The sequence below is a fragment of the Marmota monax genome, unplaced genomic scaffold (genome assembly GCF_021218885.2).
Source record: "Marmota monax isolate L192 unplaced genomic scaffold, Marmota_monax_Labrador192_F-V1.1 WCK01_AAM20220418_F8-fsc00021, whole genome shotgun sequence".
NCBI classification, from domain to species: Eukaryota; Metazoa; Chordata; class Mammalia; order Rodentia; family Sciuridae; genus Marmota; species Marmota monax.
In genome coordinates, this window is record NW_026695228.1 from 9438211 (window position 1) to 9465416 (window position 27206).

Genomic DNA, 27206 nt, shown 5'->3' on the forward strand with positions numbered 1-27206 from the left:
TATATCTACCTAATCTCTCATCTGATCTCTACTGTTGAAACTGGCAGTTGGCCTCCTCTGGCCTGGACTCATTTTTCACTGTCATTGATGTGAACTCCCAGAAACCACAGCTCTCACCCTTCCCTACATAAGTTTCTGCCAAGCACGTGGCAGAAATTCTTTGGTGTTAGGAACCAAGATCATATGACTGCTGTTCTTATGTGGATTGCCCTCAGGTTCATTTCCTTGTTAGCAGCGTGTTTATAAGTTCCTTGTAAGGAAAGGCCATATTTAGTCATTTAATATTGATTGATTGTTTGATTACCTGAAATAAATAACAAAGTCGGCTACACCTTATACATGCTGATACGGATTGTGGAGCAGTTTTTTTTTTTTTTTTTTTTTTTTTTTTTTTTATCTAAAGTCATGTTTTTGACAGGAATGAGCACTCTGCACTTAGTCCTTTTCTCTCACTGGGCTTTGAACTCAAGGTGTCTAGGCTTCCTCTGTCACTGGATTCTCTTACCTGTACCAGCACACCTACCAGGGTCTCCTGGGTTTGCTACTGCTGCTTCCAACAGGAAAACCTCCTCTAGGTTGAATTGGCCCAGGCCCCACCAGTCTTTTCTTTCTCCTGCAGTCTTTAGCAACTGCCATTCAAACTAATTGCTTGTATTCAGTTGTAAATTGTATCTGGGTTGGTAAAAAAAAATCATAGAATATAGAAAGGCTGTCATTGCCTGACTTGAAAACCAATAGTTACCTGTCCCAGGTTTCCTAAGAAATGGCTTTTGTTCTTTACTCAGGCATTCATCTTCTTTCTCTCAGGTCCTTCATTCTCTTTGCCTTTCTTTGGTGAGCATAAAAAATCCATTTTGTATACCTTCTTCCCCTTTCCAGAAGTATCTGCAGGCTGTCTACTCCAGAGTCCTTAGTACTGTTTGTGTGCAATTATTTAGAATCTTCTCTTTCTTCTGCTGCACAGGATATTCATCATATTTCAAGCAGAATATCTAGAATTTATCAAAAAGAACATCCAAATATGCTGGGGTTATGTTTTTAACCCAAATTATAGGTCATTTTTCACACTTCTTAAAAATTGAAAGCCATAGAGTAAATATCCTTTCTTTATGCTTTCTGTCTTGTGTGTGTGTGTGTGTGTGTGTGTGCATGCACGCGTGTGTACATATATGTGTAAGCACAGAGCGAGACTGAGTTTGAAATAAGTTCAAACAAAATTGTAGCCTTATTGCTGCTATGGAGATATTTTTTTAAAGTGAAATATCTAAATTTTTTCTTTGGTCTTTCTAAATACAGAACAAACAAAAATGGGAAAACCAAGGACTAGAGCACTAAATAGGCTGATGCATTATTTTTTTTTAAAATGAAGTACATTTTATCTTTTCCCAAATGACTGGCTTTGTCAGGAAATGAATTGCAGGTTTTGCATCTAGAACAAACTTGTTTTTTTTTTTTTAAGAAAGGAAATAGATGTAAAACAATGAAAGGTAGCTAAAATTAAATGTCAGTGGTGAGAAAACAAGTGCCTGGAATATTCAGAACATAAAAAATAACTCTAGATTTAGTCATCATTCTGTGAATATATTTCTGGTACACTTATTTTCTCATCACAGAACATTGCTGTGGTCATGAAACTATTATCAGAACTTCCTTAGTCCTGTCACTCATGTTCACAAATATGCAGTATTTAAAACTTCTTGTTATATACACACAAATATACATGCACTCAAATTCTTTGGTAGTGATGGAGGACACTACGCTCCTGTTACAGTCTGATCACCAAGTCTGTTGCTCTTTACCCATGAGCATTTTCTTTGGTGTTACTGCAGCCTCAGTATTTGCCCTCCCAACCTGTTCCATTTTACTTTTTAAATTTAATTTCCTGAGGAATAAAAACACATAGGTAGAGTGTGTGACCTGCACCCACTGGAAGTTTTAGGCCTTGGTAAATCTTTGTATATGTGAACACCTGTGTAAACGTGATCCAGAATGAGTCATGTAACATGTCTAGTCTTCCAGTAGATTCCCTCATGCCCCCTCAGCAGTACCACAGTTCTGATTTCCATTGCCCATTAATTAGTTCTGTCTGATCTTATGTGTAATAAATGGAATTATATAATAGATGACTTTTAGGACTGATTTCTTTCATGTAGCCTATTTGAATAAATAGCTCCCATTTTATAGCATTTGTTCTTGTTGTATGAGTACCATGTGTACTTCCTTTTTCTAGAATATTCTGTTTCTTCTTGATGAGTTTTTCAATTGTATCCCTCTCTCCTCATCCCTTTTTGTTGCTATTCTTCTTGTATAAACATCGATTCCTTGTTGTTCTTCATCTTCATTGTTAAAGAAAAGGCTATTGTCTCTGCTGTCACATGCTGCTAGCCCTGGATAGGAATGTTCATGTAAACCCTGTGCCTTAGAGCAGTGTATAGACTGCAAGGCTTTGCTTATGTGCCTGAGGAGCCCTTGACATCTGTCTGCAGCATCGGCCTGATGCCGAGATGTGGAGGCCGTTCTTGGAAACAGCAGCCCCAGTCTGGGGGCCCTATTCTTTCCAGGCATTAGCTCAGTTTTCTAGAGAACATTTCTGTGAATTCCACTTGGTAGACAAACCTCCTGTCTTCCTTTCCAATAAGGGCTTCGGGGGCTATCGAAAGAGGAAGAAAATGCTCACAAGCAGCTCTACAATTTATCTGTCCATTTCCCATGTTCTATTTCTTCTCATTCTTTTTCTGCCAATACTGGGTAAGATTCTCCTTTGAAGCACATCCTATACCTCTTCTGACTTCTCATTCATTCATTAATAACTTCCAATTTTGATTGTTTCTTCTCCCACCTTAAGATTTCTTCTTGTGCCATATACTCATTATGTATACTTAGATAATTCAATTAAGTTATTTTGGTGTAACAGAAAAAGGGAATGGACTTTGGAGTCTTATTATTGATCAAATAATTTTCTGGTTCTCTCACTTTTTTTTTTAAATTGTGGAATAAGTTCTCACCTCCCTCTGAGCCCTGATTTTTTTTAAAATCTCTAAAATGGAAACGATGATGTTTTTATCAGAAAACAAAAGTAGAACAAAATGAAAATGAGATTGCATATTTATGGGGTTGTTGGAAGAACTAAAATGGTGCATGTAAGGTCCCTGTCACGTTGGAAATCAGCTGTTCTCTCCTTTACCTCCTCTTTCCCTCTCTGCCATTTGCTGCCCTTCTCTCTCCTTTCATCTCTGTATTCCGGAATTCTTTCTGGTGAGCCTTCATTTCTTTTTTCTGAAAAGCAGAGAGGTTACCTTTCTTCCTCACAGAATCATCATGAGGCTGAAATGATACTATTTTGCAAATGAAAAAAACTACTCCTCAAATATAAAACAATATTATTAGTAGCAACAGTAGCTATAGTGAAACATGCAGTATTTCCTAAGGCAAAATAATTTATGTATATATATAAGCTCCATTGCAAGATGATTCTGTGATGAGTTTATCATGCATCATCTTTAAAATAGGAAACCTATAAATCCCTGGTTATGTCCACTTAGAGAAGTGAGCAAATGGATGCATTATGTTCTGTTGGCTAGGTAGTTGTGGAACTGATGATGAGTCTGAATTGGCAACAAGGCTTAGTGGAAACAAAATAAATGTATGGTCAAATAACTTGTGACTGTGGGTAGCTGAAGTCGTGTAAATGGGAAGCAGCCATGCCCCTCAGTGTGTGTTATCTCAGTGATGGCTGTGAGGTACCCGGCAGCACAACATGTCGGCTTTGTGAAAATTGCTTCTCCGCAGGTTTCTCCACTGGATGCCACTGTCCACAGGAACACTGAGCTTTGGCAAAGCTCCCTGAAGATGGTGGATTTATTTTCTGCTTCTTAAATTGCTATGGGCTTACACTGTCATCTAACCTCAGCTAGTTTGGATCACAAACAGTAAACTTTCACTCTGGTGGAGGTTTTGGTGTTTGGATTCCCACCACCTCCCCCTTCACTTCAGGCTAATTTTGCAGTATCTATCAGAGTGCTTCTTTCAGTTAGGGAAAGATGGAGAAGTTCACCTGGATCAAGCTCTGATCCCATTGCAGGTCAGCCCTTTGTGAATCCCGATGGGACTCCTGCAATATACAACCCTCCTGCCAGCCAGCAGCCCCTGCGGAGCACGATGGTGGGACAATCCCCGCAGCAGCCTCAGCAGCAGCCTTCTCCGCAGCCTCAGCAGCAGGTGCAGCCACCACAGCCACAGATGGCAGGCCCTCTGGTCACTCAGGTGAGGGGCTGGCTGGAAGCCCTGGAGGGGGAGAATTCCCAGATGAAGGCTGCATTGCCTTCAGAGCAGCAGTGACCAGGAAGGAGGTGTATTTTCTAGGGATGCCACTCACAAGTAAAACCTGTCAATCTAGCATTCTTTGTTGCAGGGTTGATAGAATTTCATCTGATGTTGAAGTTTAGATAGAAATGTATACCCACTCCAGTGCATGTATCTGCAGAGGGAGAGCAGGTCATAGGGAAAAGGAAGATGTTTTTTCTTAAATCTAGATGCTGTTTTTATGTATTGAGGAGTGTCTGTCTTACAGACTGAACTCATAATGCCATCCAGGCTGTGTATCATCTTGCTTATCCATTTCCATCACAGATCCGATGCTCATGTCTGCAAAGAGTCAGTATTGAACTCGTTATCAATGGGAGGAATGGAAATCAATCAATTCCAAGTGAACTGCTGTTCATCCTCATGCCTCTTAGAAAGATGCAGAACTGCCTCCTTTCCTAGGGAGACATGTGGACATAGCCACAGGAACCTGAAGCATTCTAGATAGGCAACTAGAATGAGCCTCTTTTTACTTTTTTTTCTTATTTCTTAGACCTTGGGCAGTACTTTTAGAATTAGAGAATCTAACCACCACCGACACCAAATGGACATCACTAACTTCTCCAAGGAGTGTTCCCTCTGTGCAAACTAGCCTCCCTCAAGGCTGTGTCAGTCTGGTCTGCATGGCCTTGACTTTTCTTTGGGGGCTGGTTCTCCTCCCTGGGCTGCACTGATCCTAGAGGACCTATTAGGTATAGCAGACACTTCCTGTGGGACTCAACACCTGTGCTTTCCTGTTTCCTGATCAGCTTTTTCTTCCCCCTAGTCTGTCCAGGGGCTGCAGGCACCCTCCCAGTCAGTGCAATATCCGGCAGTCTCTTTTCCTCCCCAGCATCTCCTGCCTGTGTCTCCAACGCAGCACTTCCCCATGGTACTGTATTATATGTAATGTGGCTTTTCCCCTGGGAGAGCTCATTCACTTGGTTTGCTGTTTTCCTGTGCAGCTTGGGCTGATCCTGGGTGGGTGTCCTGGGCTGATGGCGAGGTGGGGGTTTGTGTGTGAATGTCTCATCCCTGAACAATGCAACCCATCTCTGTAAGACATCTCTTGTTTCCTTTCTGTTATCTGTCTAATGTTAATTGCTTCTATAATCTGGTACCTTTAAAAAAAGAAAGCTTACTAGCTAAGAAGGAATTGAAGGCTCTCAAGTCAGGAACAGAGAGAAACATGAATTTGGTGTGAAGGTTTGGGGAATATCTCAAAGTCAGAGTCAAGATGGTAGCATAACTATTATCACCCTATGCTCTTGATGCAGGTATTCCCATTGGAAGCCAGTCCCCCAGTTTCTTTTCATTTTACCCTCAATGCAATAGATCCTTTGAGGCAGTAGCTTGGATTATTATCCCTAAATTTCAGGCCCTGACAGTAAACGAATGCTCCCTGAATCAGGCATGTAATCCCACCCACCCTGTTGGTGACTCCCATCCTAACTCCACCTTTGCAGCAGCTGTGGGTGGTGATGAGTAGGTATGTCTGCTTCTCTCCAGAAGGCAGATCCATGACTGCTGCTGGGGAGACCAGCTGACCCTTGAGGACCCGGCACGACAAGCATCATCACCTTGTCTGCAGCACCCATCCCGAGGATCCTGAGCCCTCGATCTAGAAAGAATATTTTGCTTGCATTGAAGAGGGATATTTGGGTCAAATTGTTTACCATCTCCAGTTCTTAAGATGATGAACGCCTGATTTCTCATGCAATACTCTTTTTTCATGTTCTGACTGAATTATTCCTTTATTTTTTTTCAGTTCATACTTCCTCCTTTTCCCCCAATTATAAGTGTGTGTCCTGTGTGTGCCTCAATGTTAACGTTCTTGTTACCAAGTTGATCATCCTAATTTCCTCTTCTTTCCCCGTCTTTGGCAGAGAGATGATGTGGCCACACAGTTCAGCCAGATGAACCTGAGCCGTCAGTCCTCAGGAGAGACTCCCGAGCCGCCACCATCCGGTCCTGTCTACCCATCCTCCCTCCTGCCGCAGCCAACCCAGCAGCCCGGCTATGTCATCGCCTCTACGGGCCAGCAGCTTTCTACAGGGGGGTTCTCCGGCTCTGGCCCACCCATCTCGCAGCAAGTTCTTCAGGCCCCTCCCTCCCCACAGGGATTTGTGCAACAGCCTGCAGCTGCACAGGTGGGTGCACTTTGACCGGTCTTTCCATATAGAATGTCACCTGAGGTCAAGTTGCCTTTCCCTTTCTGGTTCCTGTAGGTCTTCCCCACCCCCAGGACTTATTTTGTCCTTCTGTTGATTAGTTGTGCACAGTCATATGGCTCAGAAAGGAAGTTGAAGGAAACTGACCCAACCCCCCACGGCATGACAAGGGAAGGTCCATTTTTTCAGGCTGCTGGTACAGAGGCCGTGAAAAGCCTCTGCTACCATGTGATGCCCTGTTCCTGGGATTGCCCAGGAAGGGAAGGCCTGTCCCCAGGGGACCCTGAACCCTCTCTTCCTGCTGCTCAGGAAATGTGGTTTCTCCCTCTTATCAATTCACAAGCATTTTTCCGGAGCTAATCTGATGCTCCAGGCAGTAGCTCCTCTATGAATATAAAGGAGGAAGTTAAACCAAATATCTACTGTCCTTTCCTCTCCCTGAGGGGAAGCAGAGCTCACGCCTGCTCTCACAGGTAGCCATTAATCATATTTAATTGACTTGAGCATGTAAGACACCACAGATCACTGATTTCTACTGTCTTCCCAAAGACTGATTATGTGTTACTGTTCACCACCAAACATCTCCAGTGCTCTCCTGGGTATCCCTTACAGAATATTGGAAGTGATTACTGTCAAGATGTAAAATGCACAGAGACATTTTCTGGTCCATTTTCAAGGCACACATATCCCGAGCAAATTCCATCCTGATTATGAAGCATCGCATTGGACGAGCTGTTTAAAGTGCAGTGTCACCTTTGTATCACTTGTTTCATTGCCTTAACATCTTGAATAAATTATTTTGTCTTCCAGACACACAAAACCATCTACCATGAAATGATTTTCAGTCAGTTGTTCATTTTATTTTGAGTGATTAATTAATAGTTCATCCTCAGTCTGTGTCTCAATAATATTTCTTCCCTAGTGGGATTTAAGGAGATGTGTAAAATAACTTTAAGTTACAGGAGAAAGGACTTTATTAATATATTAATTATTTTACTAATAAATTAAATACTTCAACTTTAATTATTGGAGAAATTGCTTAGCTCTTGTAGACTAAATAACATCTAAGTGTCCTTACCCATTTCTGTTGTCAGAGGAAATTGGCAGAGTGCTTAATTGAACACTTAAAAAAAAAAAGTCCTTCCCCAATGAAGGAATTTCAAAATTAGTGAACAGAAAAAGAAAAGACAATTCAAAACCTCTGCTGTGTCTGCAACAGAAATACTTTCATTTTCTCTTCAACGGATTTTAAAAAATGGAAGAAATGGAGGAAAAACAGAGACAGTTCATGATCAGTTTGGACATTTATGAACATCTTTCTTAAAGAACCACAGATAGTGGTATAGGTTATAGCATATAATATCTTTCAATGCAGTGAACATTTTAAACTCTAGTTACCTAACTATAGAACAATGGAAATCAACTCAGGTGGGACTCAGCCCATGGATGTTTATGGAAATGTATTTGTGCAGAGAATAACCTTGAAGGACAATTTTCTCTGACTTGTGTGTGCTTTCTGAATGCCCACTAGAAAGAATAAGTAGGAAACACATGAACAAGGAAAAGAGGAATTGAAGAAGGGAAATGGGAGAGTGCTTATCTTCTATAGTTCTTTCTCTAATGTATGTCTTTCCTATTCTCATCCATCTTTGGATTCTTCGTATTTTAATATGGTTGGTTGAAAATGAACATTTCTTCCTTTTGGACTAGCTTTACATCTCTTGCCCCTTTCTTCTTTGGAACCTTTCATATTGATCCTTTAAAAGGTTCCTCTTACCCCAGCTCACTGGGGTAAGGAGGGCGGGTCAAGTGTCCCTTCCTTCACATGGATGGAGGTCCTCATTCCTCCAACTGGTGCTCTGCTGTACTGTGGAGACGTGCTGGACAGAGGTGACCAACTTCCCAGTGCAATTTGTTAAAAAGTAGCTTTTTAAAAGGTTTACATGAAATTTGACATTTATCCAAATCATTAGTGCTCATTAGGAACTTTTCAAGTGTTTGAGTTCCATTCTTTAACCTTAAAGGTATATTTTAACATTTCATATTGAGCATAATAGGGAAAGCCAAGGAATGGATATCATATTCAGAAGCTTATATTTCACCCAGACAGTTTCTTCTTAAGAAATAAAATGCTATTCTTCTTTAAAAAAAACATGCAAATATAATGCTGATGAATGAATAGTGTAGTAGCTGTTCTTAATATTGGGAGAATGTGATGCATAATTGTAGTAATCTTTCATTGCACCACAAATTACCAAAGCAAAACTAAAACCTATGACTTCACCAGAATTATTTAAGATTTTATTGTTGTAAACTGCCTCACCAAAAAAGGGTTAAGTTACTATTAGCAATGTATGCAATGAATAAATCAGTTGCCAGACACAGACTGGTGATTGTTTTAGATTCATTCAGCCCATTACCCTTGAATGTCCATATTATTAGGTAGTCAGAATTATTACTCGTAATGATTTCATGGAATTGCAGAACAAGAGTCACAAAAATTCTGTTATCTTTTGTTCCTACTATATCCTGAGGGAAGAAAATATGCTATGTGTTTCAATAGCAAGATTGAAATAGAAAAATATTTCCTATTTGACATGAGCAAATCAGAAAATAAAATAGCCATAAAATCACAGTTCCCAAATAATTGGTTCATAATTTTATTCTATGCATGTAATACTCATAAGCTGTCTACGGGGTTGGCTCCATTTTCACTTTAGAAAAGATGATAGGAGAAAAGTCTGAGGCCTGAAGAAGGAAAATAATTAACTAAGATCAGTAGGAAAGTAGCCTTAATATAAATGACCCGAGGCAGTCAAAGAAGTCCTTCCAGATCAGAAGATACATTATTTCAGTGGAAGTAATTAGAAGCTTTTCATTCATACTCAGTCATTAGGAAGTTACAGAGGGTGACATAAATGATATTTTAACATATGATATTTCCCCTTTTATATTGAACATAAATTTTCCAGATTCTAACTGTGTGCAAACCACTCTGCAAAGTGCTTTGGTAGACTTTTAAAAACCATTGTATGGCTCATGACTAAGTCAGCAATGGAGCCAGACTTATCACAGATAGCTCCTCTCTGCTCTGTATGGTACCGGCTAAGGTGATTTGACCAGGGCTCACACACATGCCCACAACTGAGGGTGTCTTGTGAGTCCAGGTGCCTCTGATCTCCACATGGCCTCTTTCTAGAGCAGAAAGCCTGGACTTCCTTGCTTAGTGGCTGGGTCCTTCTCCAGAAGGAGTAAAAGGTGCATATTTTTTTCTGAGGTTCAGGCTTATAAGTCTTTCTGTCTCATGGCACTGGTCAAAGTGGGTCTCAGAACCAGCTCAGTTTCAAGGGCTTGGAGAATGGGTTCCACCTCATCACAGGAGAACATATACATGGCACATGCCCATACACACAGGCCAGGCAGAAGTTTATGGTGGGCCCTCTTTACAATCTACTTCGATCATGTGACATCATAGATGGCAGGGTGTTTTATGTGAGAAAAGGCTTATGTTTGATCCTCATTCTCCGCTTTTGCCTATCTGTCTTCCAGATGCCTGTCTATTATTACCCGTCTGGTCAGTACCCTACCTCAGCCACGCAGCAGTACCGGCCCATGGCCTCGGTTCAGTACAGTGCTCAGAGGGGTCAGCAGATGCCACAGGCAGCTCAGCAAGCAGGTACTTGGAGTCTCTTTTGCATTCTGTGCTCCAGCCCAATCGTCTTCACGGTGAATTCCATAGGTGTACTCGTTGGTTGAGTGCCCAAGTGTGGTGATTTCAGACAGCATGTTCCCCTCCCCAGAGAAGCCATCAGAGCATTGATCAACTCTGTGTGCAAAAGAAGCAGGCACAAGAAGGAGGTGAGGCGCACCTCCGTCCAGCCTCCCAGGCATGCATGCTGAACACAGCCTCCACAAATTATTTTCGGATCATCTCAGTTTATTTTAAAGCAGAGAGCTGACCACATCCCTGTCTTCCTAGTTCATGTTTTTTTTTCCCTCATTATCTTAAAGAGAGTGCTTCCCTTGTCCCTAAGGCTAGGGAAACCAAATTAGGTTGTTTTGATACCATCCTAAAAAGCACTGTCTCTAGAAGAAAGCTACCGACAAAGCAGCGTGGTGTGTCTCGGTGGAACTCTGACTCCGTGGTTCACTTTCACGAGGGCCACGTGTGCCTCCTGCCCAGGGCCCGGCAGCCACTGTGCAGTGGGAAGGGGGGCCGATACACTGTACGAGAGTGAGTAGCAGGTCTCACAGTGAACCGGTCTCTTTCCCTACTGTGTCACACTCCTAACGGAATGCCGTTCCCCAGAGAGCAGCAGAAACCCAGCAGGGCTGAGTGACTTGAGCTAGGCAGAGCGCTGTGTCCTTCCTGCTGACCAAACTGTGGGAAAAACTGCTAATTGTCATGCTGAAGACCACCTGACTGGGAGAAGCTGCCTTCAGTAAGTAGGTCACCCTAAAGATCACATGCTCCCTGCTGCTGCTCATGAATGCTTTGCTCTGTGATCACATTGCTACACCGAATATATGTGTATGCACATGTAATATGTACCGATATATGTATGTAACATATCCGTGGTATGTACCATTTTTTTGTACAAGCTATGGGAAGAAACCCACAATCTTTGCCAAGGAGCAGTACCAATCACAGACACCCTAAGAATACTAATGCTGACATTGCTAGCATTTGGTCAGAGTGGAGAAAGAATTAAATCGCTCTATACTGTAGATGGTTGTGTGTTCTTTAATTCATCTTATGACCTATTTAAAGTCTGCGGGAGAATTACAGAAACCTATGGCAGCCAGCCAGATTTTGTCTTGTTTCAACACTATGTTTGTTCAGGGAAGAATATATTTGACCTCAGAATGGACTTTATACTTCTACTGTCGTAAGAACAAAAATAGTTTCAAACTATTAGTTATTTTAAGAAAAGCACTTGGCAGTGTTTTCTGATTGTTGGAAAATGTTATTCTCTCTACTATTTTGGTGGTAACTGAGCTCTCAGTTTGGCTGTAGACTATAGAGATATATTGCTTGTATTTCGAGCCTGTCTTTTTTTTCCTGAGGATGTTTATTTAAAAAAATTAATTTATAATCTCCTAGACCTTGGTTCAGAATCAGTGAAGAATTTTCCTGTTGGTTACCAATGCATTTAGGAGAGGAAAGACATAGATGTCTCATTGTAATGATCTAGTTTTTATTTAGCTTAGTGTCATGGTGTGATGGTTGTCTAGAGAAATATTTCAGACTTGTGGAACATCATCATAGAAAGGCTGCAAACGTGCTGGAATCCAGTAAGCCTATAAACTCAGGATCTGGGTGAGGGGCTGTGAAGGTCGAATGCATGTGAAGGTCGAATGCATAAATGCAACAGAATTCGAGTAAGAGCAAGTCTAGAGTTTCCCCCAGAATCCTATATTGCTGTTTCTCCTCTCCACTAACTTCACTGATGACTAACAGTGGTAGGGAAAATATGCATGACATTTTCTCTTTTGTAAAATATGTGGGAGAATTTAGAGCTGCAGAAATTCCTCCTTGGGTTTCAGAAAGACTTAACTGGTCCCAACTCTATTCTGTGACCCTTGAGTGGCTTTGACTTGCCCAGTGCTCACACATCACCATGACAATGCCATCCCCAAGGAATGACCATGACAGTGTAATAGGAATGCATTGTATAGCAATATCATGCTCCAAATAGAAGTGAGGGCAATGCTTCAGGCATCAAGGACATGAGAAGCAGTTAATGTGGTCTGTGGAAGGTGGAGAGGGTGAGAAAAGGGAAATGATTTCTGAACAGTATCTTCCCCAGAAATGACAATTTCAGTACACATGGACAGACTTAGACCTTTGATTTCTTGGCTTTTGTGATCATGACACCTGTTATCTGGTCCAACATCCCGACACAGTTTCCACTGCGGGCTGAATTGACCACTTTGGGGGAAGGCAGGTGGTATGTCTGGCCCTTGCAAAGAATCACCTCTGCTAATAAAATCCAAGCAACAGAGCTTGCACAATGGCAGTGTGATAATGCCTAGAGGCTCTGGGTCCTACAGGTTTGGAAGGCCTTTGCTCAGCTTACTGAAGGCAATAGAGACTTTTCAATAGAGTATGGCAGAGTTATTTGTGGGAGAAACTCAATACATGGACTCTCATAGAAGAAAGAGCCTTTTCAGATCATGGTAAAAGTCATGCTTTCTGGAGGATCTTGTAGATAAGCCTCCTCTGTCTCTAAGTCAAACTCTAGACTCGTGTAAGTATGTTTCTGTCTCACAGAGATGCTCTGATTGCTCCTTCTCCTGTCTCCTGCAGTCTTGCATCCTGGGATCTGACCCTCTCCTATCCTCCTTTGGTACTGACACCAGCTCGTTTCATAGCATCCTTAGCTGTCATATGATTTAGCATGTGAGTGGGACAAAATTATGTCCAGTAAAAATCAAATGAGATTTTAATCCCAGTTGGCTTCCTGGCAGTTTTTGCTATATTTATTTAATTGCTATAAAAACATTTCTTCATTTTCCTACATTCTCGACAGAATTGAAACCTCTGTCAGTTACCACTTCTTTCCTAGGGCTTAAAACTATAGACAGCGAAATTTTATGAAGGAAACTGGATACCCTGCAATTGATTTAAGAGGACACTTAAGGTACACTGAAGACCAGCAGGGGGACATAATTCTTCCTCTTGGTGATTTTGTTCTCTTGACCTTATCAATAGATAGTCAAAGTCCTACACATGAGAAAGAAAGATCTGATGCTAGTGATGATCATAAATAAATGTCACTGATGTTAAGAAACTATGGAAAATCAAGTGATAGATTTGCAGTGATGTATGGAAATTGCAGCTATTTAAAAACCTTTAATATATTTAAAAACCTTTAATATAGAAATACCTCTAATGGAAGACATTGTCTGTTGCCAATATGATATTAGGTACCCCCAGAGAGGGAGAAAATTTTATTAGACACTTATTAATAACCCAGGACTACAAAGAAATACAGTTGCCAGGATAGTTTTAAATCAATCTGGATTTTAAACACTTGGAAGGGAGAGTGTCTTGTCTTAGAATAGATTCTGTCAGTGGTCAAATACTGAAATTTTATGATAATTTCTAGAGCTTTTAAATTATAAATCAATTCCTTTATGGTTGTAGGACTATTAAGATTATTTCATCTTTTGGGAGTTTCACTAGGTTGCGATTATCAAGGAATTGGCCCGTTTCTTCTTAGTTCTGGGAGTTAGGTGCATAAATTTGAGGGTTGTATTCTTTTATTATCTCTTTAGTAGCTTCAGAATATGTTGTGATATCTTGTTTTATTTCTGATATTGGTGATTTTTAACTTTATTTTATTGTTGATCTTGCTGGATTCATCACTTACTGATCTTTTTGAAGAATCAGCCCTTTAATCGATTTACTGTTATTTTATTGTTTCAGTTTCACTGACTTTGGCTCTTATCCTTATTTATTTATTTATTTATTTCACTTTATTCACTTTAGCTTTGTTTGGCTATTCTTTTTATATTTTCTTCAGGTAGGAAGCTAAATGGTTGATTCTGGATCTTCTATCTTTTGTAATGTAAACTTTTTAGTGCTTCAAGTTTCCCTTTCAGTCCAGCTTTAGCTGTATCCCACATATTTTGACATGTTATATTTTCATTTTCATGCATCTGTATATACATTTAAATTTTCTTTGATTCTTCGTCTTTGACTCATGGATTTTTTGGAAGTGTGTTGTTTAATGCCCAAGTGTTTGGAGATTTTCCTGTTGTCTTTCTGTTATTTATTGTAGATTGATTCCATTATAGTTAGATAACACATTCTGTATGATTTCAATTCTTATAAAATTTTTGAGGTTGATTTATGGCCAAGAATATGATGTACCTTGATGAAAAAGTAGATACTCTGCTGTTTTGGGTAGAAGTCTTTACAGATCAGTTAGATCCCGTTAATTCATTTTGTCATTCATATCCTCTCTATTTTTGTTGATTAGTTCTATCAGTTACTGAATGGTGGATATTCAAAACCCCAAATGTAAAATCTACAGTCCTAAAATAAATCTCCGGGAAAAGTTTTCCCTCAGAGTCTCTGAAGTCCAAGGATGGAGAAGAAAGTTTAAGGTGATTTGGAACGTTTTATCATCTGGCATGCCTAAGAAATGTTATATGCCCTAAAAGAAGTTAGACAAATCCACCAAGATCTTCTGAAAGATAGAGGCCCTCTGAGCAGTAAGGGCAGGTGAGCAGTTCCTGTAAGCTGTTGCTTGCAGTTCTCAGTGCCAGGCTCTCAGCACTGCTGCTTGGTGTCAGCCGTATTACTCTAGGTTTAGGTAGAAGAATAATGAAGATGATGGTTTACAACATATGCTTCACAGTTCTGCCTTCCTTTCAGACCAGGAGTATCCACGTTCTTGAATGTCATGAAAGGGGATCGATATGAAGATATGAGCAAAAAAGAGGGGAAGGAACTAGGTTAGGGTACAATGGCAGCCAACCATTTGGTGTGGCTTCTGAAGACTGCTTTACAACATCCCTTTCCTAACCCACGCTCCCCCACTCACAAGTATCTGCTGAGTGATTCATTTGGGGGCAAAACCCAGTTCATAATGCATTTCCCTTTTTACTCTTGAAATTGTAGCTCAAGAGGAAACCATGAAAAGGAATCTTAAAAATGCTTCATATTGCAAAACAACAACCAACTTTTGGAAGGTTGCCATAAGCTTGTTAAATGTATTTCTTCCCTATTCCTCTCAAGTCTATGCAGAGTAAATGATGTTCTACCTGCAGCAAAATACAAGAGTTGGTGGAGATGATAAGGGTGAAAGTCTCCTTTTCTCATGTTTTTCACCTGCATTTAAAATTAACCTCATGTGGACTTCTCTTACAGTCAGCGGCCTTTGTGAGGCATCACTAGTAGAAAAAAAATGGAGTGTGAATATTTAATTTTACTAAAGGAGGAACTGAGGCTGGGAGGCCAGCCTCCTACCCAACATGGAGTCTCTCTTGTCAGAGCCAGAAAGGGGGCTTCGGCTACTTCATTGCTTACAGATTTAATACCAAGTGCCTGTTCTGGAGACTCAACAGGCTTACTCAGACAGTTTATAAAAGTCCAATTTATGACAATTTGCTTCTGAATATGTAGGCTGAGAACCATCTAACACATACAAGTTATAAGAAAACCAGATGAAAAGAGTATAAATAATACCTCAATGACTTGGAAATACGTTAACCCCTGTCCTCCTTCATCAGAGAGGAGCTGGAGATTGCCTAACTCCAGACTGTTGTTCTTTTGACAGAGAACTTGGTGTGAAGAATCTTTGCAATAGGCCTTCTCTTTGTCCAGTTAATCAGAATGAAAATGGATTCAGATAAAGAAGGTTGCATAAATTAAGATCCCCCTTATATATATGCATATGCATATACACATATGTATATGTGTATGTGTGTGTGTGTGTGTGTATACACACACACATATATATTTTTTTCCTTGAAGAATGATGTGGGTAGAGGATGCCAGGTCAGAGAATGTAGATTTGTTTGTTTTATTTTGTTAGATGGTAATGCTGTCATAGGATAACGCAATCCATGAATCTTCAGGTGACACTCTGACCTTTAAGGTAAAGGTTCTGTTGGTTCAGACCTCCATTTTGGAAGAAACCATTTATGTGTAGAGACTTCTTCATTAAAGATTGTCCAGCTGGAGGATCTCAGCCTATTAGAAATACAAACTTTAAAAAAGGCCACTAGATTTTCGTTCCATAGAACAAATGCACCTTCCATTTCTGTATGTATAGCTGTTCGGCTCCATCCAGCCCTTTTTATATGCACATCAACTACAGGCCTCTGAAGATTCCTCAAAAGAGCTTGTCAGTGCCCCACCTCACCCCTCACATGGGGATTTCTGTAGCCATTGCTTCTTGACCTTTAATATGCATATCAACTATCCAGATTGTTAAAATGAAAATGAATGCAATAGATCTGGATGGGTCCTAAGATTCTACATATCCTTCAAGCTCCCAAGGGATGCTCATGTAGCCCAGAGTCTTGATGTTTTGCAAAAGACATGTCCTTTCTAAGCTGTTGAAAAGGGGAGAGTTATACCCAGATTCATTCTTGATTTGATTTTATTTGTATTTTAGACACAATTCTAATAATATTTCATAGTCAGCATATCTGTGTACATAGTAAGTATTGAGAATAACATTAATGCTTGTGAATCTGAATTTTGAGAGAAAAGATAAATATAGCATGATTCTATTGAAAGAATGAATAATTTTCATTTGGGCATATGCAGGGAGAGTGTGGAGAGTCAGAGTGAGGTGGGAGAGAAAGAGTACATTCTTTTTTCACCATATCTCTCAGTGGTTTATCTTTCCCCCATGGAAAATACAGTGCCTCGGCTCAAGTGATTGTATGAATATTTAAAAGGATTAAAGAAAATCTCTCAGCCATACAATTCAAATATAAATAAGAGCAAATTGCAGGTAAGTGTTATGTAATCAAATAGAGTGACAGCCTAACAAGTCAATTCATGTCTACAGTGAATATGCACATTTTTTAAAGTTCAAACATCCAAAGAATATATCCTCTACCCCTAGAGCCACTTTCAGGGGTATAGTGTATTAGGGGTATTTTGGTATAGTTGATGATTTGGGGATTTCTGCAATTTTAAAGTACTAATGCTCCCATAGAAACTCATTTCAAGGGTTAGAATGGCAGGAATAACCTGGTCCTGAAAACTAATTCTCATCACTCTGCCTTTAATCATTTTCATTTACTCCTGTTTATTTTTATTTGTTTGCAGTTCTGGGGATCAAACTCAGGGTCTTTCATGAGTTAGGCAGGTGCTCTACCACTGAACAACTATCCTAGCCTCCCCACTCCCAGTTTTCTCTAGAATGTGTAACAATGGAATGAACTTGATGGCACTTTGGGCAGGAACCAATGATTATGTGTGGTGCATGTATGCTTGGAAATATACCAAAGGCACAGATCCCTTCCTGATAGGTCTATGCAGAGTTCAATCAGTAATGTGTTTAGCTTTTTTATTTCTTCTTGTAGAAGTGATATTTCTATGTATGAGCATGTTGTTGGTATTAACAACTCCGAGTAAGAAGAGTAAGAAAGAACGTTATTGCCTTTTTAATGTTGTTCTGGAACATATTTGATATGGGGTAAAATGTACCTTAAAGGAATATAAATTTATTTAACCAAAGCAGTTGAGTAAGGTAGATCCTGTATTTTTTCACTTGGCTTATTAAGGCAGTCAGTGTCGATGTGATCGAGAGAGATTCTATCTTCAGAAATCCCTTGTCTCATGCACCGTGCTTATGATTATTAATTGATGTGGTTTTTATCCCTTGAGGTTGGTGGAGATGGGGAGAGGGAGCATCAGAGCTGAAGAAAGAATGCAGACTCTTGTTCTGACCAATAGGCTACATTCGTTTGTAGATGGTGGGATTCTAACTTAATTTGCCTTCCCTAAGATTCGATGATCTAAAAAGAATTTATTGGTTTAATTAGCATACATATAATTTCCATACATTTTAACATTTAAAATCTCTTAATACATATATATATATATATGTTTTAATTTGAGAAAATAATGTGTTCATGCTCATTCAGAGAAGTGATGCAAAAGTTATTATCCCTGACAGCTCTCAGGAAGTGATTTGTACTTTGGGTATCTGTATTGTTATGTCATCAGAAGCAGAAGGGTAAGTTATCAAAGAGTTACATGAAGATTTAATTGTCTATCTGATTCCTGTTAACATCAGGGGGAATCACATGGATAAATCCTTGTGGAACACGCTGTTCTGAAAATATTAGTTTGGGAAGGGTTTCTATGGAAACGTTCATGTGTTTCTTTCATTAATTGGTCTAATTATTACATTTACAGAAATGAGAATAAGAAGTATTACACCGGGATTAAGAGGAAGGTTAACATTATTAAGAGGAATAATAGGATTCATGCTACATTTTTCTTTTTCTTTCTCCTTACATGAAAGCTACATGTTCCCCAAACCATGTATATGGCCAGGTTCTCTCTGTCCCTTAGGAGGTATCATAAGAGGAATTTATTCAGTATGTTTGCAAATTGTTGCTTTGGCACATTACATTTTATGTCTCTTTTGGTGTTTACATTTTCATTTGTTATGCCATTAGATACTACTGGTATGATTCCAATTTCTGTTTTTCTGTAAATATGGGAAGACAAATCATAGCAGTGTCTGTTTTCTGGCTACACAACAGAAAATGGGAAAGAGTAATTTTTTATAACAAAGAAAGAAAAAGGAAAGAGTAAGATTTGGGATGTTAAGGAAAGAAAGGTATCAAGAATAGAAATATATTTTTTGAAAATCCTAACATTTTGATGTACCTTTCATAAGAGTGAATCATAAATGCTTCAGAAAAACCTAAGGATTCCAAACTGCTTATTCAAAGAATTGGTTTGCCTGGTGATTTTAATCAAAGAATTTCATCAAAGATAGGATATTTTTTGCCAGATGAAGTTTTGAATCCTCCTTTTCTCTTTTTTTTCCTCCCTAGTGTTATTTGTTTTGTTTTTAATTTCTTGCCAATAGTTTTTGCTCTCAGTTATTACCTAGATCTTTGTTCAGTTCAGGCCTTTAGAAATATATATTTATATGTATTTTGTGCTGGGCATGGTGGCTCATGCCCATAATCCCAGCAACTCAGGAGGCTGAGACAGGAGAATGGCAAGTTTGAGGCTAGCCTCATCAAGTTGGTAAGGCCCTAAGCAACTTAGTGAGACCGTCTCAAAAAAATAAAATAAAAAGGACTGGGGATATGGCTCAGTTGTAAAGCACCCCTGAATTCAATCCCTAGTACCAAAAAAAAAAAAAAAAAGAAAGAAAGAAAATTAGTTCAGGTCTTCAGGTCTTTAGGAATATATATTTTCAAACTTAAATGTATAATTTTGAATTCCTCATGGTATCTGGTTTCTGCCTCCTCCCAATTCCCAAATCCCAGATGGTCTTCTTTGTTATGTGACAGAGCACTTCATTCTCCTGCAGACATTCACAATCTAACATTTGAATGATAGAGAAGAATGTGTTGGACATTCTTCCCTTCTGGAGATAGGGCACAAAGAGTACTGCAGTACCTCCTGTTCACCTGGGTATCCCTGAAACCAGTGTGAGATTGGCCCTTGGGTTTTGGACTTAGAGCAATAGTGATTAAAAAAAAATGAGGAAATTTTATGTAGTATTGTTTTTATCTTGGTTCCCAAATTCAGAGATGCAGTAGAACTCAAGAAAAGTAGTTAGGCTTTTGGATGGTGTTTTAAGTTGTCACTTCCAAGGGGCTCATTTTGCTTAAACTTTTTCGTGGCATTGCAATTTTGCGTTAAAAGCAGTATGCAAATCACTAAACTTAAAAGACACTACCTTAGAATACATGGTACTGAAAGATCTTTCACCTTAAAATTCTTTCTTCTTTTCACTGTCCTCAGTTATGGCTTCTTGCTGCTTCTTGGGACACAAATGTAAATTCAGCAAAATCAATCAGCACGGACTCACTTGCATGCTAAATGGATTCATTGCATCCTAAAGTGTCCTTTCTCCTGGCCATCAGCAAAGGATCAAGGTTTTAATCAATCCTTCCAGGTCTGAAGTAGCATGGATCCTTCTTTCCAAACAAGTGACATAGTAATGTTACAGTTTGAGAGCCAGGCGAGGATCACTATAAGGAGGGAGGTTCAGCACTGCCTGTATGCCTCCTTGAATTAACACAATTCTAAAAGAAACCCTGTGACTCACACACCCTCTTCAGAGCCTTATGAGGGTCGCATACAAGTGGGGTCACTAATTGAATCTGTTGGCAGAGCAGTTGTTCCCTGGCAGAGACATTTTGTGCATCTCTTCACCTGAAGAGTGTTAGCAAAGTGCAAGGGGCTTCACACCTTTGCTCCTGTCCAAATCCCTGAAGCCACAAACAGTCTCCCCTGTGATTTCATGCTGGTACTGTTCACAGTTGTCAGCCAATCCTGCCTGGCTGCAAAGATGAGTTTGATGCCCTTCAAGGACTCCTGGCCAATCCATAATTGCCTGATGACATCTTCCCCGATTCCCTCAACATTCCCTCAAAGGCACCTAGAGACTCGTTAAAATTGCATCTTTAACTTTCTCCCAGATGCTCTTACTGCTTTGTTATTTTAAAGGTTCTTTTGCAGTAGGTCCAGCACTGTTGCAGCTTTTATGAGCCATTGTAGGTCATGACTGTTTTGAGGATAAAATATAAATGCATAAAGAGAGGCCAGAATAGAGCTGAAAACGTACCTTGCTGAAACTAGGATATTGTAGTGAAGCACACATTTCAAAGGGTTACAAGACTATACAGTGTGACAAGCTCAGTTCTAAGTGGATTTGCATATATTTTTGTTTCCTAAGGAAAACAATTCATTAACAGATTCCACTCTAATTACTCATCTATATGTAAGCAGTATGAGCCAGTGTGTGCTGTTATGATACACAGGTCAGAATGTTTGAGGTGACCTTAAGTAAATCTTGATGGAAACCTGATTTCCCCTATCAGAAACCTAGTAGTTCTGACTGGCAGGAAAGGCCCAATTTATGCTCACCTGAGACTTTGGGATTGAGATGAGCCAAATAGAACAATCTGAGGACTAAAAATAAATCAGAAGCAAAGCTCCCACCTAGCTAATAATGCAGTAGCAGTAAGGAGATAGAAAAGATATTCCAAATGGTAGTTTCTGTATTTTTTTTAAATAACAGAACATTTTATAAATTATGAAAATTAAAGACATCTAACTCTCATGCAACAATGAATTTTTATTTATTTTGTCTATTATTTTATTTTTCTGGCTTTGAACCTGCATATGCATGTTCTAGGTACCAACAGGTAAAATAAGAGCAAATTATGCCAATTCCTTATTAATACACCATTCTTATTTATTCAAAACTTAATTTATGTTTGCATGTGTGTTGCTTCTTCCAACATTTCTGTGATGCTTTTTTAAAACAAGCAGAACCAAATTTGAAAATGACATGATTGTTTACATAAAAATTTTCTAAACAATCTATAATTAAGCGTCTAGCACTAACAAGTGAATTTAACAGTGCTGCAGAATACAAGGGCAATGTGTAGAAATCATTTTTAAAGCACTATAAGCAAATGGAAAATTTTAAAATTCCATTTGTAATACTGACAGACATTTAGTAGCAATAATTGGCCTTATAATAAATAAATAGCACTCTTGACCTTATGGTCCTGGGAGGCCTAGGTCATTACCCAATCATCCAACAACCACGAAAGGTGAGCCCCCTACATCCAGCAGTGTCTTGTACGGTGTCAGCAATCACAACCTCTTTCTCTATTCAGACTTTGCTTTCTCAGGTTCCTCTAAAGAAGCATACATTGCAGAGGAACTAAGGCTTGCAAAATCTCTCATTTGTGTATATTCAACTTCTAGATTAAAAATATTTCATAATACACTGTCATTAATGGCTTCACTCCTTCTCTCCCCAAAGAGACTTTATGGACATTTCAGAGCATTTTTCTACCTTCTGTCAATTTTTTTTTTCCCGTCTCTCATTGTTAAAATGACACGGTTTAAGTTGCTCGCACTCTTTGAGTTGAATTCTACCTCAAGTTCCTCTAAGAATATGCTACACAGGAGACGGTTTCCTTGGTAACAAGAATGTAGTGGGGAAGAGAAGCCCACCATGGGAAAAAATTGCTCCCTACCTTCTTCCCCAGTGCTCTTCTCAGAAAGCACCCTTGAACCAGGCACACAAAGCACCCAGGAGCAAGAGTTGCAGGTGTTCCTTGGTTTATCCATTGACTGTAAGACCCACTACAACTCACCTGCTCTGTTTTTCTACTAATGAAAACTGTTCGGTTGTGGAATGGGGATTTTCTCTTTAGTGTCTTTAGCTGATCTTTCATAGATATTTAAGTAGAGAAAGGAAAATTGGGACTTAAGAAGTGTGTTCACGTTTATATGTATGTACGCATGCATGCGTGCAGGTAGGAATGTGTTTGTTGACATGAACTGATTTTTAATGAGTGGTAGCATTTATTTTTACATTTATTTCCAGTCTCTGAAATTTGCATAAAATATTTTTAAACTCTGGCAGGATTTCAATGGCATGTTGGGTGACTTCTATGGAAATTAACGTATTAATTTGGCAGTCCTTATGACACGCTTACTAAATAGGTCTCTAAATAAGCCCTCATGATTTCAAAATACTTCTCTCCCCTTTGAAAAATGCTGAGATGAATATAGACACGGGAATATATAAATAGGTGAATCTGCTGAAGTCCAATTCCAGGGACATCATTCAGTAAATAGGGAGATCAACTGATGTGATTTTAAGCCCAGAGTTCTCACTCTGTCCCAGCAAATCAATATACCCACATCAGCTGAAGTTCAAAGCTCAGTCTCCTTCTAATCATTCTGTCCCTCTTACCTGTATATTTCCTTTTCTCAGGACTTTGATGGGGAATATGCACATCTAGTTGTTGGTTTCTAAATTTTCCTGCTGTTGAGCCTGTCAGCCAGTGAAGGGGGTTTAAAGTGCTTTAGACATTCTCTTCTCTTTCTGGGTAATTTAACCTCCTAAAAGCTGTTCCTCATTAGTTCAGTTTCTAGTTCATCTTGGAACTTTAGGAATTTTGAGTTTGATGATTTATTTAGAGTCTCTTATTTAGAAAGCAGTCCTAAGAAAGATAAGAGAATTAGTGACTGCCTTTCAGCCTTTCCTTTTCTTTCTTCTCTCTCTCTATCTCTCTTTGGTTTGTTTGTTTCCTTCTTTGGTGTCTTGATGTGTGAATCCACTGGAAGGTCTTTTCTCACCATCCTGGAGGCTAGATGTCTGCAGTCAAGGCATTGGCAGATTTGGTTTCTTCTTAACTCCTCTCCTCAGCTCACTGCTGTCTCCATATGCTTCATAAGCTAGAGAATGGAAGAAAGACCCTCAGCGCAAGAAACCAGTGTACTTTGCCAGGTGTTCTCATAATGTCAGCGAATTTGCATTTTTGGATTATTTTAACCACCAGCTTGAGTGAAGCAGAATAGAAACAGTGATCTTGGGTTCCTTCCCATTTTGAACCCCACTTACGTTATAAGGATCACGTTATACCTTTAGGTACCAGATGGCATAAATTAAACATCACTAAGTATGTTTGTGTGTATTTTATGCATTTTAGAAGCCTAAAAAATGGCATACCAGGGTTTATTCAAGAAGCTGTGAATAGCAAACTTAAAAAAGACACCGAAAAGCTTGCATTTCAACCTTTGTCCCCTTTCCTTGTGGTGGTGGTTGCTGTTGGTTTGTGGGGACAGTGATTGTAAATCATATAGATCAGTAATGCCAGCTCTCAGCACCACCCAATACTGTCCTCGTGTCTCAGCTCACACGGGTGGCCCTTAGGGTTTGTGGAGCTGTCTTGAAGCCTGGCTACTCGAATTCTGTCCTTTTGCCTGGTGGTGACAGCCAGCACTTGTACCATGACAACTGCCATCTGGCTGCTTCTGCTTAGATTTGTAGCAGAAGCCCCAGTTGGGTGTGGGGATTGTGAGAGCTCCAGGGAAGGCAGAGCTTCTGTGAAATCACCACAGATGGCTTTATTTGGGGAGCTCACAGGCATGGAAGTAAAGCAGGAAGTTGAAAAATAAATCAGCGGGGAGTTTGATGTCTGCTGGTCTTAAAGGAACTTGAGATGAACCTCACTGATTGATTGGGACTATATTATGTACATGGGAGAACTTGGAGACATCGTGAAAGCAGATTGAAACTTTCAAGCCTTTGAAATTAAATAGCCCATCACAGCACCGAATATTAGAGTCTTCCTCAGGCAGTGTGATAATATGATGTAAATTAGCCATGGGAAAAATGCACTTTCATGATTCCTTAATCCTTGTTTCTCAAAGGATATTCCACCTGCATTAGGATTGAGGGACACATAGAGAGGGATTATAAAAATACACTTGACTGGATATTCCTGAATTATGAGAGCTGGCCCGCTCCTCTCCCACGATTTCAGTATTTATGGGGAAGGTGTGTTATTCCAGTTTCTTTCATCAGCTCCCCACCTCCAAATATAACAGATCATCGAATGCACACACAGATCAGCATTTCTAAAATGCATTCTCAAGCAATTAATATGTCATTAATATTTAAAAACCATTAGCTTAAAGCTAATCTGCTTTGAAAAGTCTGCTGATTTTTATTTCATCCCTTACGTTCAAAGGAACCCATGTTGGCAGGAATACTTTTGGGTTTCAATCAGGCACACATTTCCGTTCACATTTCCAAAGGCATCTCAGTTGCCACAAATACTATGTGATACAACAATGTTTTCTTTCTCTACATTCAGGGATGCATTAAAAGATGATTACCACTCGAAGATAGGTGGGTAGTTAGATGTAGGAAAAAAGTACATAAAAACTAAAGTGATAGCTGGCTAGCAGTATTTGGCTATTTATAAGGCAAAGCTACTTATACACTACTCCTTAGACCTCTGTGCCTTCAGGAGTGCTGCTTCTTTATACAGTAATCACTCTCATAAAGATTACTTTCTTTTTGAGAATAGCCCTTCTTGCGCTTTAGTGACCCTGGACATGATCCATATAGGCTGGCAGCAAAAGTCTGTTCTTTATTCTGTTGCTTTTTTTTTTTTTCCTCTTGTAGTTTTACAGGGCTAAAATATTCCAAGGGAAAAATAATCTGTCTACAACCAATTTTTTTTTTTTTTATTCTCAAGTGATGAGAAAGGAAACCCCCCAAAAATGTGTTTCCAGTAGGTGGAGTCTAAAGATTAGCACTATAGCCAACATTGATCTAACACTGTAAGCAAAGAAGTTTGTACCAGGAGTTCTGTTTGAACTGGCTTAGTTTCCAAGGGAAAGCAGCACACCAATTTTGCAAGTGGGCATTCATTTACTCATTTTAGCAAGATTTATTGAGCCCCAGGTAGCACCAGGCCAAAAATCTGATGATGCCTGAAGACAAAGACCAGGGGTCGTTCTGCATTAAAGCCATTTCTCCCATCCATCCATTCAGATCTGTTGTGATTTACATCGTTTTCAAATAGCACAAAGCTTTTTTTAAACACAGAGCTTTTAATACCAAGGTCCAAAATTTTGTCAAAACTGCACAGACAAGCATCTAGACAGACACACGAATGTATTCATGCGGAATACATGTATCGTGGTTTCTACACTTAGAATTTTCTGTTTTCAAAGGTCAAGTGTTAGTTTTTCTTGATACCACAATTCTTTTTCCCCAGTTTTCATCTGTCAAAACGTCAAATTCTAAGCAGAATTGCCTTCCTCCTGTTTTTTTTTTTTTTCTTCCACTGATTCAGGTTGAGAGAATGATAACAAAGCTTGTTAGAAATGTGTCTGAGATTGATTCTGAGTGATAGCTAAGAAGCTTAGCTAAGAACAAAAAGCAAGGGGTTGCTGCAGAAATGCTGTAATGTGTGGTTAACCGAATCCTGTCTTTTGCCCTGGTCTTTCCGTTGGTGGCCTAAGTGCAGCATCAGTGTACTAGAATCAGTGAGTGAGCCTCCTTGTCCGTTGGACAGAGCTCTGATACAATTTTACACGTGCTTTCTGGCCAAGGAACAAAACTCAGCCATTCCAAGAAATAAAAAAGTGGCACGTAAATTAAATAAAAGCAGAGTGCTTTCAATGCTTATTAAATTAAATCGAACATAGTTTCCTCCTACTGAGATGAAAAATGAGAAAGGCAGAAAAGGCAAAAAGTTAGTCATTTAAAATAGGTTGGCTTCAGTAATTATCACATATAAATAATTTATTCTGTATGATGGAATAGTTAAGCATGAGAAGTCAAGAAGTGGATTGTCTGAGTTCAGATCTCTGTCATTGGTTGCTGTGTGACCTTGAATAAATTAATCACTCTGTTGTCTCAGTATTCTCAAATGTAAAATGAAGGTAATCCTAGCACTGACTTGTCAAGGCTTAAATGAAGTATGCAAGTAAATTGCTTAGTTAAATTGTTGGTACTCAGTGCTGGACACATAGGAAGTAATGCCTGACGAATAATATAGCTGTGGGTACCAAACAGAGTTTGGATAGAGAAGAGTAGTTATTCTGAAGACTGCCTTTTCCAACTTTCCTCTACTACTTGGAGGATATCCAGAAGCAAATGCAGTAGAAAGTTCCATTTAGTAGTCTTCCATTAGAAATTTAACTTTCTGAGTTTTAAATGGTTGGTCACAGAGTTAGAGTCACATTTTGATACTTTGAGGAGGAAACAGAGCATTTTGGATTCTGTTCATTTGGTAAAATACAGGGTCATGGCTCTGCCAAGTTGCATTCTGGAAATACATTGTAAATCTCCACTGGTTAGGGTTGTAATGGTGCACGTGCTTAACATGATGTTGAATGCATTTTGCAGGGGCCTGTCCCTTTATTGAGGTTAGCAAGGGAAGCTTTGTTATTAAAAAAAAGAAGAAGAAGAAAAGAACCACTGTCACAGAATAAACCAACAGGTGCTAATTAGTTCCTTTGCATGCCCTGGATAGAACTGCATGTGAGAGATTAGAATGGAATATACATTCTCGTTGGGATTTGGAGCCTTTAGGTATTTGATGTGCCAATTGCCTTCACTGGGTTCTAGTCTGTAATTTATCATTGGAGTGTCCTACCCTGCTCGAATGCGCCTTTTGTGGGCAGAGGCAAAGCTA

General features: G+C 39.4%; 1 protein-coding gene across 23 annotated transcripts in view; it reads left to right on the forward strand.

The window, feature by feature from the left end:
- Positions 1-27206, forward strand: part of Arpp21 (cAMP regulated phosphoprotein 21) — a 149993-nt gene that overhangs the window by 95987 nt on the left and 26800 nt on the right. For 19 of the 23 annotated variants that reach the window (XM_058576465.1, XM_046437279.2, XM_046437280.2 and 16 more), the window contains 4 exons: positions 4082-4263; positions 5129-5233; positions 6228-6491; positions 10062-10188. In XM_058576465.1, the coding sequence (XP_058432448.1) occupies positions 4082-4263; positions 5129-5233; positions 6228-6491; positions 10062-10188 (678 nt within the window). The remainder of the gene's footprint in view (positions 1-4081; positions 4264-5128; positions 5234-6227; positions 6492-10061; positions 10189-27206) is intronic. The other 4 variants (XM_058576472.1, XM_046437289.2, XM_046437291.2 and 1 more) reach the window with 1 other exon arrangement.